Below are 19873 nucleotides of genomic sequence, written 5' to 3' on the forward strand. Positions count from 1 at the left end.
ACCATTTCCCAAATGTGCCACCGATAATTTTGTTGTTTACTATTGATCTTTTTCCTTTATTTACACTGGCCGATTATCATTATGTCACTCGAAAACTAGCTCATCATGAAGGTTATTGCTGAGTGTAAGCAGACCTTAAATAGACACTGACTTTTCAAACAACGTATGCTAATCTAATAGTATACCTGATATAGATGAACTTTATCATTTAGGTATTGTTAAAATGTAGTTATTTTATCCATGCAAATTCTGTGGGAAGTTACTGGCACTAGGTGGCTTCCTTCCTGTGATCTACTGTCCACCTCCTGTTGTTAAGCAAAATCGGTCCCTAGAAACAGACAGACTGCAGAAGGTGGGGGGGGGGTCTCTTCACTGCCTAGCTATACAATTCTATGGAAAAGGGTGGGGGGGCGGGAGAAGGAAGTAGAGAAAGAGACACAGACACACTTCCCATACAAGTGTATAGAGAGGGGAGAGGGAGCAGAGTGAAAAAGACACAGATAGACGTGCTGCAGCTACCTGGTAGGATTTATATCTCACCCCATTGCTGGATTCTTAGCTACACTGCTCTTTACTGCTGTATATTCTCATCCATGCTGCTACAGTTTCTATATATCTTATAGATAGAGATAGGAGAGTAGGATGCTCTCTTTGATGTGTGCTGTGTATAGCAGACATTATAGCAGTTATACTCTGCCCACCAGCTCAGAGACAACTGAAAATTAGAGATAGTATCTGTAGAGGGGAAATCTGCTAAAAATTGCAGAATACAAGTCATATAATAGACAGAAATAGTGTTATTTTCTTCATATACACACACATATATGTCAGCTTATTCTGTAAAGGCACCTGAAAAGTTAGGTACGCTTTAACCATTAACATGTAGTGTGCATAGCATAGTGGAGTGGAGTGGGCCCCGGCACTTGCCGGGTGCTGACGCCGGCCCTGCTTACGTACATAGGAATATATTTTTCTTGCAATAGTTAGATACACAAAATCATATACAATACAGCTAAGTCAGAATAATGGCTAAAAAAAATCATCAATACACGGCATATGAGGAACATACATGTAATTTACTTTGAGACATGCATCCTTAAAGAAAACAAGCTGTTCCTGTCCCAATATGTTTTGCATGTCCACTTGATCAGGGGTTGTAAGGCCACGTTCAGACGTGGCAGAATTTTTCCGCTGCAAATGTTGGTGCAGATTCGGGGCAATTACGCAACGAATCTGCAGCAACATTTGAATATTTGACAGGTAATTCAGACATTACAGATATCACAGCGGACTTGCCACAGATTTCAGTTTTTGCATTGCAAATGCTGAAATCCGCAGTGAAATTCCGCTGCTTCTCCGCAACATAATGTGCATGAAGTGGAGGGGAAATTCTGCACCGCAGCCTAATTCCGCACAGTTATTTTCCACAATGTTTGAACTAAGCTTCCTAAAAAATTCAACAGCAATTCTGCCACGTCTGAACATGGCCTTATCGGGGATGCTGTGGCTGTCGAGAATTTCATTATCTTCCGTCCTCTATTGTAATAGCAGAATGTTGCAGCAGTAGACATTGAAATCTGAGTAGACTTCTACATAGAACAATATAAACGTCTGCCAGACTAGTTTTTGATCTCTTTTGCTTAAAGGAGCGATTCTATTAGTGAAAGTATATTAGACAATTGCATAAAATGTCATTCTGTAATATATTAGCTTGTGTATATCCAAACCAGAGGTCTACTTTTAGGCCACTTTCACACCACAATATTTTGGTCAGTATTTTGCATTAGTATTTGGGAGCCAAAACCAGGAGTGGAACCTGCCCAGACAAAGTAAAATGGAAAGATTTGTACATTTTTCATGTTATGGTCCCACTCTGATTTTGGCTTACAAATACTAATGCAAATTACTGACCAAAATAATGATGCGTGAAAGAGACCTTAAACCGATTTCATCATTGTAAAAAGAAAAGTACAAGTCACCTAGAACGTATATTCTTTTCTTCCAGGACTTGTAATATAAGAAGAACATAAGAAGATTAATTCGATAATTGGACCCTATGATGTTATCATTACAGTTCAGGATTTTTACCCTCGCAGTTCTTTTGACCAAATGGACCGTGATGGCTCAGCTCGAAGGTACTGTATGGTGAACAATGAGATTTTAGAAGCTGTGAGTACATGTCAAGGATTACAGTAAATATATATGGCAAAGGATCAAGCGTTGAGTGACTGTGAATATGTTAATACAGGTCATGGCCATGTAGTAATGTTAACCATGTGAGCTTTAATAAAAGAAACTGCTGTACTTTATTAAATGGCGTGATTATTTACCTCAATAGTACTGCACAAAAAAATGAGTTTGTATTTTATATATGGGTAAATTTATATGGGTAAAAGTCTGACTTCCCTGGGACAGGGGATCGTTTTGTTGCGTGCACGACCCAATAATGGGGAATTTATTCCTTCTTTTGATTTGTTTGTTAGATCTTCTGCTGATATCTTCAAATTGAAAAGTAAAAGTCTGACACCTGATTGTCTAACAATCTTGATAGTCCTGCATTTGAAACAGTCTAGGGGGATGTTCACACAGGGCGTATACGCTGTGTAAAAGCACACAGCGTATCCGCCCGGGGCGCCGCAGGGAATTCCGGACTGAAAAACCGCACCAAATTGTGGTGCAGTTTTTCGGGCCGGAATGTCTGCTGCGGAAAACTGCACTTAGAAATAAACAAAAACCACCTACTTACCCTCTGCCATCCTGCAGCCCGGTCTCCTGGGATGACGTTTTATCGCATGTGACCGCTGCAGCTTGGGTTTGGCTGCAGCGGTCACATGGGATAAAACGTCATCCCAGGAGAATAGCCTGGACGAGGAAGCACAGAATTCTGGGTAAGTATTTATATAATTTTTTTTCTGAGACGTGTTTTTTGCGGTGGAATCGCAGCTTTTCCGCCGCAAAAGTTGTAACATCTGCTATTTGTTGCGGGTTTTACTTCCCATTGAATTCAATGGGGGAAAACCCGCAAGAGAAAATCAGTGATTACGCAAATACAATTGACATGCTGCGGATTAAAAAAAAACACAGAGCTGGTCAATTTCTCAGCGTTTTTTCCACTTATCATTTACGCAGCGTGTGGATGAGATTTGTACAAATCTCATCCACTCTGCTGCTACTCTATTATGCTGCAGATTTTTCGCAATGAAATACATTGTGGAAAATCCGCAATATTTACGCTACGTGTGAACTTACCATTTTGCTGCAGTTTTTGGTGCAGTTTTTTTTTAAGCCAAACCCAGGAATGGACATAAAAGAAAGGAGATGCATCAGTCTTTTCTTTATACCTTTCCTTCCTTTCGGATACACTTCTGGCTTAAAAAATCTGAGCCAAAAACTGCATCAAAACTGTGTATGTGATCTTGGCCTTAGGCCCCATGCACACGACCGTAAAAAAACTCAGTTTTTGCGGACCGCAGCTGCCATTCACTTTCATTGAACACTGACACCTTTCCGTAGCAGTACGGAAGGGTGTCAGTGCCGTGGAAATGTTCCGGGAATTATGGAACATGTCCGTTCTTTAGCATTTTGCGGGCCGTGCTCCCATACTTTGTATGGGTGCACGGCCCGAAAATGCGGCTGTCAGTCAGCGGCCGGCCGTGCCCGCAATCGCGGGCCGTGATTGCGGGCACGGTCGTGTGCATGGGGCCTTCCAGAGCAGCTTTCTGTTTTGGCTCAGAGAGAGTTACCTAGTCGGCATATGCACAGGGTTTGTCTTCATGAGAGAACCCCTTGAAATGCTGTTTTTGTGTTGCATTGCTTGCTAATCTGCCTTGATCATTTTGGAAATGGAAAGTTGTGGTTGTAATAAAGAAATAATAAATAAAATGTGCCTACTGTCAATTATCAAACAGCTCCAGTGCAGCCCCTGTATATAGCTTTCACAGTCGTAAAGGCTGTGGAGAGCTTTGTGGACTTTTTATTACTATTATTGTTGTTATTATTATTATTATTATTATTATTATTATTATTATTATTATTGCAATGTAAGTGTTTAGTGTTTTTACAAAAATATTTTTTCTAATAGGTTTTTATTAAAAATGTTGTAGAGTCTTTACTTTGCAGCCTGCATGTATTCACATACATTGCATGCTGTTCTGTCCCATCCATAGTGAAATCTGTCAGTGTGGTGCACAGCTAGCTCGATCTTTTAACCCCACTCTGTACTCTCCTGAATCATTATTAACACTCATTTAAGCTAAATTCTGATCAAATTCACAGTGAAGTCTATCAACAATTCTATTAACAAATCTCATCCACACGCTGCTTAAAAATTCAGAGAAGAAATTAACCTGCGGTGCGTATTTTTCCTACCGCTGCATGTAAATTCCTGCTGCAGAAAGTGGCCAGAATTGCTGCATTTTTCAGAGATGTCTCCATCTCTTAACGTTGTGAAAAACGCAGCAAAATGCGCACCATTTTATGCCGTGAAAACAGCAGGAAGTGGTGCGTTTTTTCCGCGGCGGAATGCCTGCGGTTTTCAACGGAATTGCTGCAGAAATTTTCTGAAGCAATTCTGTTGTGTGTGGACAAGCCCTTAGGCCTCATTTACACGAACGTGATATATGTCCGTGAGACTCGCGTGCTTTTCACGCGGGTCGCACGGACCTATACAAGTCTATGGGGGCATGCAGACAATCCGTGAGTTTTGCTCAGCTTGAGTGCGCTGAAAAAAACTCACGACATGTTCTAAAAATCTGCGTTTTTCACGCATCACGCACCCATTGAAGTCAATGGGTGCGTGAAAACCACGAAGGTCGCACGGAAGCACTTCCGTGCGAACTGCGTGATTCGCGCAAGAGCTGTCAAACTGAATGTAAACAGAAAAGCACCACGTGCTTTTCTGTTTACAAACATCCGAACGGAGTGTCTTAGAGATGACCGAACCGAACTTTACCGGGTTCGGCCGAACTCGTTTTGACCGAACCCGGCAGGAGACAGTCACTGTCCAGGGTGCTGAAAGAGTTAAACTGTTTCAGCACCCTAGACAGTGACTTCCGATCCCAATATACGTGAACGTGTAAAAAAAAAATGAAGTTCTGACTTACCGATAACTCCCGGCTTCTTCCTCCAGTCTGACCTCCCAGGATGACAATTCAGTCCAAGTGACAGCTGCAGCCAATCACAGGCCAAGCACAGGCTGCAGCCAATCACAGGCCAAGCACAGGCTGCAGCCAATCACAGGCTGCAGCGGTCACATGGACTGCCGCGTCACCCTGGGAGGTGAGGCCGGATGACAAGAGAGGGACGCGTCACCAAGGCAACGGCCGGGAGACCGGACTGGAGGAAGCAGGAAGTTCATGGTAAGTATGAACGTCTTTCTTTTATTCACAGGTTGGTGTATGTTATGATCGGAATTCACTGTCGAGGGTGCTGAAAGAGTTACTGCCGATCAGTTAGCTCTTTCAGCACCCTGGACAGTGACGGGCGTCGACTAGCCTCATCTCTATGATGGCGGCTGAGCGAAAATCACGCAGCCGCGCATCATACACTGATGACACACGGAGCTGTCAAGTGCCTTTTGCGCACGCCAAACGCTGCGTTTTTTGGCGTGCTCAAAACGCACACGCTCGTGTAAATGAGGCCTTAAAGTGACAGCTCAGGTTCACTTTAACCCCTTCCCGACATTTAACGTATCCATATCCCAAAGTCGGGTAGGGGAAGTATGGAGCGGGCTCACCCGCTCCAGAGTAACAAGCGGCATCGCGCTCGAGCGGGATCCCGCTCGTTTAACTCGTTAAATGCTGCGGTCAATAGCGACCGCAGCATTTAAATCGTTAGAAAGAGGGGGCGACTCCCTCTAACATCTCATCGTGCCCCCCGCAACGCAATCGCGTGGAGGCGAAGGTTGCTATGGCTGCCTGGGGGCCTAATGAAGTTCCCCAGGTCCGCCATCTTTGTGCACCTATTAAGCCCTGCCGGAGGCAGGGCTTAATAGAAGCCTGTCAGAATCACGATATACTGCAATACATTAGGGGGACTAATAAAAAAAGTAAAAATGAGTTTAAAAAAATAAATATTAAAAGTAAAAAAAAAACCTTTTAACATTTCTCCCCTAGAGCATAGTAAATAAATAAACATAATTGGTATTGCCGCATCCGTAAAAGTCTGAACTATTACAATGTATCGTTATTTAACCCGCACGGTGAACGCCGTAAAAATAAATAAATAAATAAATTGTGCTACGAAAAACTACAACTCGTCCCGCAAAAATCAAGCCCTCATAGTACTATATCGACAGAAAAATATAAAAGTTATGGCTTTTGGAAGGTGGGGAGGAGAAAACTAAAATGAAAATCTGACAAAGGGCTGCGGCTGGGAAGGGGTTAAGGTGCATTCGATTTTTCACGTGTCCAGTGCTTTCTTCTCCACAATGTGTTTGTGCTACAAACAAATAAGTGTATATGTCAATGTGTAATAAAAAAATAGCTGCAGTTTCCAAATTATAACCATACAGTGACTCAGCAATGTTTTCATTATGCTGTTCTTTTCCATTAAGCATTTTACACTTTTTTTTATTTTTTATTTTATATAGACTGCAGGTCTGCGGAGGCAGCAGACATCGTGTTCCTTGTAGATGAGTCTTGGAGTGTAGGAGAAGACAACTTTCGGATCGTCAAAGACTTTATAAGAAGTATGATTAGCTCATTTCAGAATACAGATGTACTTGGGAAGGAAGGAATAAGATTTGGAGTCGCAGTTTATGGAGATTCCCCAAGGTAACATCACGTATTAGTAATGTAGACTCAATGGTTGTCATTATTCACATTCATTTTCTCATATGTCAATTCACTTCAATGAATCACAAACAGCTTTATCAACAAACACCAGTTTTTCTCCATGGAAGCACCTGGGGGAAATGTCAGTATTTCCATCCATCTCTTTTAAAATTTAAATGAACAGAATAAGGGATGAAAGAAATTGATGTAATTAATGACATCAATCGTTTCGATCCGTCGCATCTATTGTCCCATTGCTTCCAATGTTAAATGGGAGGGTGGTTGGCACAATGTTACATGGAATATGTTCCTGTCTGTATCAAGCATGTGTATATAATATGATTTCTGCAAGGTTGAATGTGATATGTGCTGCCAGGGGCATAGCTAAAGGCTCATGGGTCCTGGTCCAAGAATTCAGCCTGGGCGCCCCTACCCCTCCCCAAACCACCAGACCCCTGCGCACTCCTATCCCCAGCCGCCTTGCCCGACAGCCCCCATGTATGCCCCTAAAGGTATAATGGCCCCCATAGCTGCCCCCACACAGTATAATGCCCCCATAGCTGCCCCCCTCACAGTATAATTCTCCCATAGCTGACCACCACAGTATAATGCCCCCCAAAGCTGCCCCCACCGTATAATGCCCCCATAGCTGCCCCCATAGTCTATTTCCACCCATAGCTGCCCCCACAGTATAATGCCACCACACAGTATAATGCACCCCATACAAAATTATGCCCCGCATACAGTATAATTCCCCCCCATAGCTGCCCCATACAGTATATTGTTTTTCATACAGTATAATTCCCCCCTGCCACATACAGTATAATGACACCATAGCTGCCCCCACACAGTATAATGTCCCCATAGCTGCCCCCACACAGTATAATGCCCCCCATAGCTGCCCCCACAGTATATTGCCACCCATAGCTTCTTTACACAGTATAATGCCCCCATACACTATAATGCACCCCATACAATATAATGCTCCTCATACAGTATAATGCCCCCCATAGCTGCCCCATACAGTATATTGCTCTTCATACAGTATAATTCCCCCCTGCCCCATACAGTATAATGCCCCCATAGCTGCCCCATACAGTATAATGCCCCCCATACAGTATAATGCTCCCTCAGCAGCTACCAAATCAGCCTACCTCCCATACCCAGTATAATGACGGGTAGAGGAGATCCTTTTCCTCCTCTGCACTGTGCTGTGAGTGACTCAGCACAGACAGGCACAATGACATCACCACATCGTGCTTGCCTGCACCGATCCGTTCATGGCAGAGTGAATGCTGAGGATGCAGATACAGTTGGAAGCGGGACCAGCACGGTCAGCGCTGTGTGGCAACGGGGCTTATGCTGTGTGGCAATGCTGTAGACCCCCCAGGCTTAGGGGCCCAGTCGCAACTGCGACCATTGCGACCCCTATAGCTACACTACTGTGTGCTGCTCACCTTATTTAAGTGCACTGTACTTTTCTGAGTGAACCCATTATACAAGATTGGTGAAAGCAGCCAGTTTGGTAATGTTTCGGCATGTAAATATTCTCCACTCAAATAATAACACTTACATGTGCTCATGAATGTTACTCTTCTCTTACTCAGCACATTCCAGAGCTGCTTTTTCATTATAAATGTGGGTGGGAAGTTACAACCATAAGTCACATAAAGAACTGTCTTTCAATAACCAGTCATCCACATGTATACACATACGTCGTTCAGCCATAACATTAAAACCAGTGACAGGGGAAGTGAATAATATTGAATATCTGGATACAATAGCTCCTGTCAAGGGTTGGTAAATATTAAACATCAAGTGAACAATCAGTTAAGCAAGGGAATTTCTCAAACATGCGCTATGCCGCAAAAGTCTTAAATTGTGGAATTTTTTTTAACTTTTGTAGCATTTGCGCCCTGACAAATTTACTATAATTAACACCAAACATTGGTATAAATTATAGAACAAATTACGCTTATGCCCCTTAATAAATTAGGCGCATCTTACTCCAGTGCTTTCAAGATTAAGATTGGCGTATGCAATGCCAGGTTTAATAAATTTTCCTAAATGTGTTAGAAGCAGGAAAAAGGGGCTATTGTAAGATTCTAAGCAACTTTGATAAGGGCCAAATTGTGATGGCTTGACATCTGGAATAGAGCAGGTCTTGTGGGGTGTTCCCAGCATGCAGTCGTTAGTACCTACCAAAAGTGGTTCAACGAAGGACAACTAGCGACAGGTTCATGGACGTCCAAGGCTCATTGTGGAGGGAAGGCTAGCCCGTCTTTTCCAATCCCACAGAAGAGCTACTGTAGCACAAATTTCTGAAAAAGTTAATGCTGGCTACGATAGAAAGATGTCAGAACACACAATTCATTGCAGTTTGCGTTGTTTGAGCTACGTAGCCGCAGGCTGGTGAGAGTCCCAAGCCAAGACCAAGCACACTCAGAGCTATATCTAGGTTTTCCACTGGGGGCAAAGATATCGTGTTGCCAAACCACACACTTAGGGCTTATTCAGACAAACGGGATATACGTCCGTGCAACGCGCGTGATTTTCACGCGCGTCGCACGGACCTATATTAGTCTATGGGGCCGTGCAGACATGTGCGTGATTTTTACGCAGCGTTGGTCCGCTACGTAAAAGTCACGACATGTCCGTTCTTTGAGTGTTTTTCGTGCATCACGCACCCATTGAAGTCAATGGGTGCGTGAAAACCACGCATGTCACACGGAAGCACTTCCATGCGAACAGCGTGATTCGCGCAACAGCTGTCAAAAGGATGAATGAAAACAGAAAAGCACCACGTGTTTTTCTGTTTACAAACATCCAAATGGAGTGTCATAATGATGGCGGCTGCGCGAAAACCACGCAGCCGCGCATCATATGATGCTGCCACACGGAGCTGTCAAGTGCCTTTTGCGCAGGCAAAATGCCGCATTTTTTGCGTGCGCAAAAGGCACATGCTCGTGTGAATCTGGCCTTAGGGTATGTTCACATGCTTAACCAAAAACGTCTGAAAATACGGAGCTGTTTTCAAGGGAGCTCCTGATTTTCAGACGTTTTTGAAGCCACTCGCGATTTTTGCAGCGTTTTTTACGGCCGTTTTTTTTTTAGCTATTTTCAATAGAGTCTATGAAAAACTACTCCAAAAACGTCCCAAGAAGTGACCTGCAATTCTTTTTCCTGGCCGTTTTTTACGTGGTCGTTTTTCAAAACGGTCGCGTAAAAAAATGGGCCGTCGGAACAGAACGCAGTTTTTCCCATTGAAATCAATGGGCAGATGTTTGGAGGTGTTCTGCTTATGTTTTTTCGTCCATTTTCCGTGCGTTTACGGCCATGTGAACACATCCTTACACGCACACCCAGTGCTTAACTAAATTTGTTCAGAATTGATTTGTGGAACATGATAAAGAGTGTTGACTTGGCCTCCGAATTCTCCAGATCTTAATCCAATGGAGCCTCTCTGGGATGTGCTGGAAAAAACATTGGAGTTCCAAGCTCGCAGCTTACAGGACTTAAATGATCTGCTGCTAACGTCTTGGGGCCTGGACACCTTTAGAGGTCTTATTGAGTCCATGCCTCGATTGGTAAGGTATTGACTTGACCACTAAATTCCCTAGGTCTCAAACCGTCGGAGCAAATGTGGAATGTGCTGGAAAAAAGTCTGATCCATGGAAGGCCACCTCATAACTTACAGGACTTAAAGGATCCGCTGCTAACGTCTTGGTGCCAGATACCACAGGACACCTTAAGAGGTCTTGTGGAGTCCATGCCTTGATAGGTCAGAGTGGTTTTGGCAAAACGAGGGAGACCTACACATTATTAGGCAGGAGGTTTAAAAGTTATATCTGAACGGTGTATATCCTCCTTTCTAATTCTTCCCGCTCTCCCCTCTGCTGTCAGTCTTGTGAATGCTACTTCCCTAGAACTCTTTTGTGCCTTCTATGTCTATTTACATGAGTACACCGGTGTAGACACTACTACACTGATGTATGGATGCCCTAATGACAGCCCTCATGCATGCAAAGTGCTACTCTTAGGCCTCACACATCTGTATTACAGGTCTGTTGTATACACAGCTGTAATAGAGGTGCATAAGCCATCTACCATATATTCGTATGCCTCATATTTGACACAATGGCATACAGAGATTTTTGTTCTATTGGAATCCAAACAAATTTAAAAACAAAAATGTGACATGCCCCATCGTACTACGTATGTATAGAGGTATTTATTCCTGGAAACAATGCTTCTAGGGAGAATATCCCTATACGCAAAGAGCCCTACATGTACGGCATGATTTCATGGAGGCCACACCAAGGGTAAAAACAGCTGCAAAATATGTTAATAGATATAGCAATTTTATTGTGAACTTGAGGTGCATATCCATAAGAAAGTTTGCAAAATTGTTAGAAATATTGTAGTATTGACTATAATGATTTGTATAATATCCATTTATTCAATTAATCCTAGGATGAGCATTGAATTGTCAGATTATGAAACTATTCAAGAGGTGTTGCTGGCACTCCAAAACGTTGCATACAAAGGAGGGAACACAAAGACGGGAGAAGCCCTTGCCTTTATGGCAGATAGAGTATTTAATCCATCCATTTCCAGAGAAGACGTACCAAAGGTTAGTAGAGACAATGGTGTATTAATGTATACAGCATTAGCTAAATTTATTTCACAAGGGAACAAAATGGGTTATGTAGAACTAGATGTTGTAAAAGACAAGCATGTTCACAAGGACCCAAAAATGTATCCTAAACATTACTAAAATCTGGTAAATAGAGGGTCCTTACAAAGACAGATTTATACAGCTCCTATTCAACTTAATAATAAATCTGTGTCAGATTCTAACTGGATTTACTTAAAAGGATTTTTCGAGCTCATGGGAAACATAGAAAAGTACCTATATGTGTCTGAATGCTCGCCAGTTGATGCCCCTATAGCATATTTCATTATCTTAACAGGCTCTGTACAGCACTTCTGTTTTGATGCTGCCAGGACTTGCTATGGGTGGGATTACAATGTAAAGGACTACATTTCCCACTTAGACATGAGTGAATCGATTATACACTAATATAATTTGTTACGAGTTTCCAAAAACTTTTTGGGATTTGTCCCCCACAAATTGCTCAAAATGGCAGCCGCCATTTCATAGATCAAAAGAAGACAGAGAAGAAGGATAACATGACCATGGGTAGGGGCCTGGCGGGCTTCCCCCTAATGCTTTACAGGCAGGCCTCACTCTAGCACAGCCAATAATGAGTAATGTAGGTGTGGGTCACTGAAGACTCAGTGGATGACAGTCATATGAGTCATAGCCACTATAAACAGCCCAACCAAGAAATGCTGCTGCAGATACATAGTGGACTAGTATCAGTTAGTGTGTTTTCATAGTGAGGAGAAGAGAATAGATAGTTAGATTAACAATAATTTGATATAGAGATAGATTTTTAGAGAGATATAGGAGTCAGTTTCAATGTGTTAGTTAGGCAGGCACAGGAAGCCATTGCTGTTAGTGAGTGCTGCTGCAGCTACACAATTATGACATACATTTTTGAACCACTAATTTTCCTCACAATTTAATGCTGGCATGCCGCTGCCTTCTGAAACAGATGTCTTGGACAAAATGGCACTGTTATACTTCAGTCAGTGTCCAAGTGACAATTTTTTTTATACAAATAGATTTTAATTTAAATGTAAATCCTGGTGCGGATATTGTGCCGCTGCTTGCTGATACAAATGTTACAGACGTGATGTCACTTATTGTTTTGCATATATCTAATAGTGACACACAAAATTGGCATATTGTTACTACGTCAAGCATTTATACAGTTCCATTATACTTCAATCTGGGTCCAATTTTTTTTCAAATAAATAGATTTTTATTAAAATCCTGATGTTGATAGAGTGCCATTGCCTGCTAATACAGATGTCTTGGACATGATGTCACTCATTATTTTGCATATATATAATCGCTAAAAGTGGCACCCAAAGTTTACATATTGTTTTGCGTCAAACTTAGCCAACCATAACATCAGCAATAAGCAACAATAAGCAACAATACAGTGCATTTTTAGTAGATAGATTGTGCGTGTTTTTTTTTTTTTTGCATAACTACAGGCCTTGCGGTCAGAATAAACAAAAATAATATGTTTGGTAAATGACAGAGTGGCAATGAATTGAATAATTTAAGAGGAAACACCCACCGCCACGTCATCTGCCAGAATGTGGGTGGCCGTAGTGCAAGTATTAGCAACAGCACTGTCGGCACCAGCTGTCTGGCCAGTAGTTGCAGGCCACAGTTGTCTGTCGCTACCAGTAGGTGTATTTTTGCGGAGGAAGCAGATGGCATTGTGGACTGTATGGCTTATTCATCATTTCAGTCACAGCATAATGATGTTACCTCTCACACCGTGACTTTGAGCCAGTGTTCAGAACATTCCTCCTGCTCCTCCTCCTTTCCAGTTAATTTGTTGCCCAATAAAATAATTTATATTTTGTCATATTTGCATTTACTAACCCCTAGTAGCAGGGCCGCCATCAGGAATTTCTGGGCCCCATACAGCCAAGATGTCTGGGCCCCCCCTCCATTACCAGGGGTGGATAACGGAAAGTTTGGCGCTCATGTTTGTACGTTATACGCGTTAACCGATTTTGGTGATGTCAATTACAGTGAACGAAACCATGGAGCAGGCAGTGACCGGTAAATGCCCTGGATTTTGTTCAATTTAGCCAAACCGTATCCCACTGTTTGGCATACAGTGGGATACGTCGCATGGGGAGTGGTGCTTTCCCAGGGCTGGAGTCCCCGGGAAGATCTTCTACTAGTGCTCTGCCCAGGGACTCTGGGGCTGTTCCTTATGTCCATATATGTTAGGCTTCGTTCACATCTGCGTCAGAAACTCCGTTCATGGGTTCCGTCTGACTTTTCCGTCAGGGGAAGCCATGAATGGAAACCAAACTGAAACAAACGTAAACCATAGCTTTCCATTTGCATCACAATTCATTTCAGTGGTAACGGATCAGTTGCAAATGGTATCCGTTTGTCTCCGTTCTATAAGGTTTCCGTTGTTTTGACGGAATCAATAGCGCAGTTGACTGTGCGGTTTTGATGCATTTTTTTCTAACTGCACCTCATTTGCTACATGTGAATATACCCTAAACTTTTCCTTCGCATAACATCTACAGCAAAGCCCCCCTACCCTACACAAATCAACTACAAGGGTCTCTTCGCACGTCGATGTCAAATCACGTTTTTTGCAACAGTTTTTGTAAAATTGCTTTATAACCATGTCATTTGCCATGGTTTTGCGAATATCTCTGCAAAAAAAACGCAATATGACTGTAACCTGTGAGTATATGCTAAATAAGTTCCAACACACATGGCATTTAGAGTCAAATACTCCCTCCCCCGCAAAAATTATTTAAAGGCTACAGCTGCTACACCTTTGAAATTAAAAAAAAAAAAATGTGTATCAGTGTGTTTTGTGCAACTTTGCAATTACATTTTATTCAAAATAATTGTTACTTTTTGAGATACAACTGCTTTATATCCCGTATACAGAGCAGCTGTATCGTGGGCTGAAACCTGTATCCTTCAGGTCAGCGGGACTGACGGGTTCAGTGACAGCGGATCCTGCGTGTCTCTGACACGCAGGATCGAGCTGTTAGGCTGGGTTCCCACGGGTCGAATACGCTGCATGAATATTATGCAGTGTGTCCGACCTGGAACCCGCAGGACAGTTCATCCGAAAAATCAAATCACAATGTGGTGCGGTTTTTCGAATGGAAATTCCTCAGCGCAAAAAAGCACTCCCTGAAATGATTGGATGCAGCGGTCACATGGGATGCAACGTCATCCCAGGAGGCCGGACATGATTTAAATTCTGCACCGTAAGTAAATTTATTAACGTTTATGCTATGTTTTTTTTCCGCAGCGTGGGCATGAGATTTACAAAATCTCATCCTCTTCGCTGCTACTGTAAATGCTGCGGAATTTCCGCACAGAATTCCGTTGCAGAAATTCTGCATCATTTAGCTACATGGGAATCCGGCCTTACCAATCACATCTAAATTATAAACAAAGATGTGATCGATAACAGCTTGATACGACCGCTGTCACTGAACACTGAACATGTCAGTCCCACTGACCTGACGGATTCAGGTCTCAGAACTAGATACAACTGCTCTGTATACAGGATATAAAGCAGCTGTATCTCAAATAGCAAAAATAATTTTTAATAAAATGTAATTGCACAGTTGCACCAAACACACTGATAGACATTTTTATTTTAACCCCTTCCCGCCGCAGCCCTTTTTCAGATTCTCATTTTCGTTTTTTCCTCCCCACTTTCCAAAAGCCATAACTACTTTATTTTTCCGTCGATATAATCCTATGAGGGCTTGATTTTTGCGGGAGGATGTGTGGTTTTTCGTAGTACCAATTATTTTGCCATATTATGTTTATTTTTATTTTTTTTTATTATGCTCTAGGGGGAAAATGGGAAAAGTTTTTTTTTAACTTTTAATTTTGTAATTACATAAAAAAACCTTTATTTAACTCATTTTTACTTTTTGTATTAGTCCCCCTAGGGGACTTCAAGCAGCGATTGTTAGATCGCTTGCACGATATACTGCAGTACTAATGTATTGCAGTATATCGTGATTCTGACAGGCATCTATTAACCCCTTAATGACCAGCCTATTTTAGACGTTAATGACCAAACAATTTTTTACGTTTTTCCATTGTCTCATTCAAAGAGCTATACACTTTTTTTTTGCGGGACGACTTGTAGTTTTTTTTAAGGCTGGATTCAAAGAAAACAGCAATTTTTGCATGTTTTATTATTTTATTTTTTACGACGTTCACCGTGCGAGTTAAATGATGTAATAAGTTTATAGTTGGGGTCGTTACAGACGCGGCAATACCAAATATGTGTAACTTTTTTTACTTTATTTTGTATGTTAATAATAAAGCAGTTTGTAAGGGGGAAAAGTGGGTTTTTCCTTTTTTTTTTTTTTTTTTTTATTAAACTTTTTTTTTTCACTTTTTTACTAGTCCCACTAGGGGACTTCACTATGCGATGGTCCGATTGCATTTATAATACACTGCAATACTTCTGTATTGCAGTGTATTATGCTTGTCCGTGTAAAACGGACAGGCATCTGCTAGGACAGGCATCTGCTAGGACATGTATGCTAGGACATGCCTTTATTATGCCCCTGGCTGCCATCGGAGAAACAGACACTCGGCGATCTTATCGCTGGATGTCAGTTGGATGAGAGGGAGCTCCCTCCCTCTCTCCAAAACCACTCAGATGCGGTGCACGCTATTGTGCACCGCATCTGAGGGGTTAAACGGGTGGGATCGATACTTATATAGATCCTCACCCGGCAGAGCAGGGACGCCCCCAGCCCTCAGCTACCTCTGGCAGCTGAGAGCAGGGAGATTTGACAGCTCCCTGCTCTGTTTACTTATTCCGATGCCGCGACGTAAAAAGTCTATGGCATCGGAATAAGGCCCGTTAGTGACCGACGTAGAAACACTATGGGCCGGTCACTAACGGGTTAATATTTGCACAAAGATGGCAGACCTGGGGGCCTTCATTAGGCCCCCAGGCAGCCATAGCAACCGTCGCCCCCCCGCGATTGCGTTGCGGGGGGGGCGCGATGAGCTGTTAGAGGGGGTCGCCCCCTCTTTCTAACGATTTAAATGCTGCGGTCGCTATTGACCGCAGCATTTAATGAGTTAAACGAGCGGGATCGCGCTCGAGTGCGATGCCTCTCGTTACTCTGAAGTGTTGGCTGTAACAAACAGCCGACACCGGCATCGTATAGATCGGGTTCACTCCGTGAGCACGTTCCATACTTCCCCTACCCGACTTTGGCGTATGGATAAGTCAAATGTCGGGAAGGGGTTAAAAAAAAGAGTTTTCAAAGGTTTACATAGCCTTTAAACAGAATCCCCTGATATGTCGGACCACATGTCGGCCGCAAGTCCCGGACCGAACACAGTGCAGGGAGCCGGGCTCCTAGCATCATACTTATGTACGATGCCATGAGTCCCTGCCTCGCTGTGGGAAAACCTGTCCTGTACTGTACTGTACTGTAATCATGTTTTCAGCACGGGACAGGGGAGGCAGGGACTCCTGGCATCGTACATAACTATGATGTGTTCGGTCCGGGAAATGCGGCCAGCATGCCGATCATGTGAATTAGGCCTTGCCTTAGGGTCAGTTCACACGTAGCATAAATACTGCAGTTTTTCCGCAACGGAATTCATTGCAAAAAATCTGCAGCAAATACAGTAGCAGCAGAGTGGATGAGATAGAACAAATGTCATCCACACGCTGCGTAAATACTGAGCGGTAAAAACGCTCAGAAATTGAGTCGCGGTTCAGAATTTTATTCCACAGCATGTCAATTGTATTTGCGGAATGGCTGCTTATTTGTTGCGGGTTTTCTCCATTGAATTCAAAAAATGCAACTCATAAAAAAATCTTATAGTTACACAGGAGTCTGGGTTTCTTCCTCCCTCCTGCGTGGCCTCCTGGGATGACGTTTCATCCCATGTGACAGCTAGCAGGCCGGCCAAATGCTGCATTTTCCGCAGCAGACATTCCGGACAAAAAACTGCACCACAGTTTGGTGTGGATTTTCGGCCGGAATTCCCTGCGGCTCACAGGGCGGATACGCTGCGTGCTTTTACGCAGCGTATCCGCCCCATGTGAACTCAGCCGAACAGTTAAGTTCCTCCTCCCCAAGAAAAATTAATACTGAATCCCTTCCCCCACATATAGCATTCACAGCCAAGTCCCACCATCCCCCACATATAGCATTTGACACAAAATCCCCTCCCCCACATATAGCATTCACAGCCAAGTCCCACCCTCCCCACAAAAACGTTTTACACAAAATCCCCTCCCCCACATATAGCATTTACAGTTCGGTCCCCTTCCCACACAAAAACTTTTACACATAATCCCCTCCCCCACATATAGCATTTACAGTTAGGTCCCCCTACCACAAAAACGATTTACACAAAATTCCCTCCCCCACACATAGCATTTACAGTTAAGTCCCCCCTCCCCCACAAAAACGATTTGTAAAGAATCCCCCACACATGACATTACAGTTCCCTCTTACCTGTCCTGGAGGAATCTTCCTCAGCAGTTACAAGTTGCAGGAAGGAGGGGGAGAGCTGCGTGGCACTGCTCCTCTCCAGCTCTTCCGTCTTCCTCCATCTTCCCTGTCTTGTGGGCGGCTCCCTCCTCTCGTGACACGGAGCTTCTGTTTCCTGCTCATGCAGCATCTTCCTCTCAGGAACCCAGCGTAAGTTACTTCAGAGTAAAGAATGGCCCGTTGCGTTGCAGGGTCCGTTCCTTTCTCCAAGTAACTAACGCTCAGGCCCTCAATGAAATATTTAAAGTAGCGGATGGGCCCCTTCTTTTCATCCTTGTTGCCGGGCCCCTGACTCAAGTACCAGCAGTACTGCCCTGATGGCGGCCATGCCTAGTAGGGTGCCTTCTTTTCTCCTAAGAGACTGTACCCCGGTGCTAAGAAAGGTAGTCAAGATAGTGTTCCTGTTGGTGGGTTGTATGCTAACAGTCAGCGTTTGGACTGCAATGCAGAGGAGGATCAGATCGAAGTGGAGTACAGGACTGAAATACATGGCATGATGTTGGTGGTAGTAGTAGCACTTGTAGCCGTGGTGGTAGGGGCAATGGTAGTCATGGTGGTAGTAGCACTCTTGGCAAATATAGAGGTGGGACAAAAAGTCCATGGCATAACACAGTCTGAGAAAAATTGCGGGGATGATGATGATAACTGTGTTGAATTGGACCTAGGAACTGGATCACGGTGATGAGGAGATCATGACATCAGAGGAGGAGGGTAGTGGCGATAAAGAGCGGAGCCGATGTATGGCCAAAAAATCGAAACCTGCCAGAGGCAGATCTGCTTCTATTGTAGTCAGCTCGGGAGTAGGTGACGTTACTGCTGCTGTTGGTGTAGGGTTAAATGCTGTCGGACCTAGGGCAAGCTTAGGTGATGGTGGTGGTGGCAGAAATGTTGTGAGCATTGCTGGTGGTAGTGGCTTTGTGCGGATATATCCTGTGTGGGTATTTTTCTCTACATTGTCGGCCATCAAAACCATTGCAGTGTGTAAGGTCTGCAGGCAGATAATAAGCGAATGTGGTCATTCAGGCACAAATGTGGGAACTACGGCTCTCCTTTAGCACACAAGGCGGTATTACCTGATCACGTTGCAAACTGGCCAGCAATGTGAGCAAGACCATCCTTCCCCTACTAATAGTCGTCATTCTAGTAGTCAGGACATATCCACAAGTAGTACGTGGTTGTTGTTGTAGGTATCACCGTCAACATTATCATATACTGCTTCTCCTGCTCCTCCTCCTATTCTGACTACTCCTTCTCCTCCCTTCCATCGTCAGTCATCCATAACGGAATGTCTGGCAGGGAACAACAATACACATCCAGTAATAGTAAGTTCAGTGTGCCAACTGAACGCCCACCTAGCCAAGTTGCTAGCGGTGCAGTTGGTGCCGTCCCACTTCGTGGATTCCACTGACTTTAGGCAACTGATGGCATGGGTTCAGCCTTGATACCTGGCCGTCAATATATTTTAAAAGTAGCCGTCCCTGCCTTGCACTCCTATGTGGCGGAGAATGTGGTCCACTACTTGGAATTGTCCCTATGCAGCCAGGGATAGTACGTGTCTTTCACAACCAACTGGGTCAATGTTTTGCTGCCTGGCAGTGGCGACAATGCACTATCGCAACGAGACCAGATGCTAGGTGTGGTTCTAACAGCAGGCACTTTTCTACCTCCTCCACCTCCTCCTCAATGGAAATGTTCCTGTTCTCAACAAAAACAGGGCAGAGGGTTGCTTCCACTCACCCTCCCTCCTTTCATATGTGTAATCTGAAGCACTGCCAAGCTGTCTTACACCTGATGAGCATGGGCGAGAGAAGCCACACAGCGGGTCAGTTGCTGTTTTACATTGAGCAACAACTTTCCTGTCTCCCCGCCAACAACAACTATGGTTGCGCTGTGTTTGAAGGAAATAATAC

General features: G+C 43.6%; 1 protein-coding gene across 1 annotated transcript in view; it reads left to right on the forward strand.

Moving 5' to 3' along the window:
* Window positions 1-2011: 2011 nt before the first annotated feature.
* Window positions 2012-19873, forward strand: part of LOC142750416 (uncharacterized) — a 372136-nt gene continuing 354274 nt past the window's right edge. The window contains exons 1-3 of the mRNA XM_075859419.1: window positions 2012-2135; window positions 6590-6773; window positions 11247-11406. Of these exons, the coding sequence (XP_075715534.1) occupies window positions 2057-2135; window positions 6590-6773; window positions 11247-11406 (423 nt within the window). The 5' untranslated portion in view covers window positions 2012-2056. The remainder of the gene's footprint in view (window positions 2136-6589; window positions 6774-11246; window positions 11407-19873) is intronic.

This window comes from Rhinoderma darwinii, chromosome 3 (genome assembly GCF_050947455.1).
Source record: "Rhinoderma darwinii isolate aRhiDar2 chromosome 3, aRhiDar2.hap1, whole genome shotgun sequence".
Classification (NCBI taxonomy): domain Eukaryota; kingdom Metazoa; phylum Chordata; class Amphibia; order Anura; family Rhinodermatidae; genus Rhinoderma; species Rhinoderma darwinii.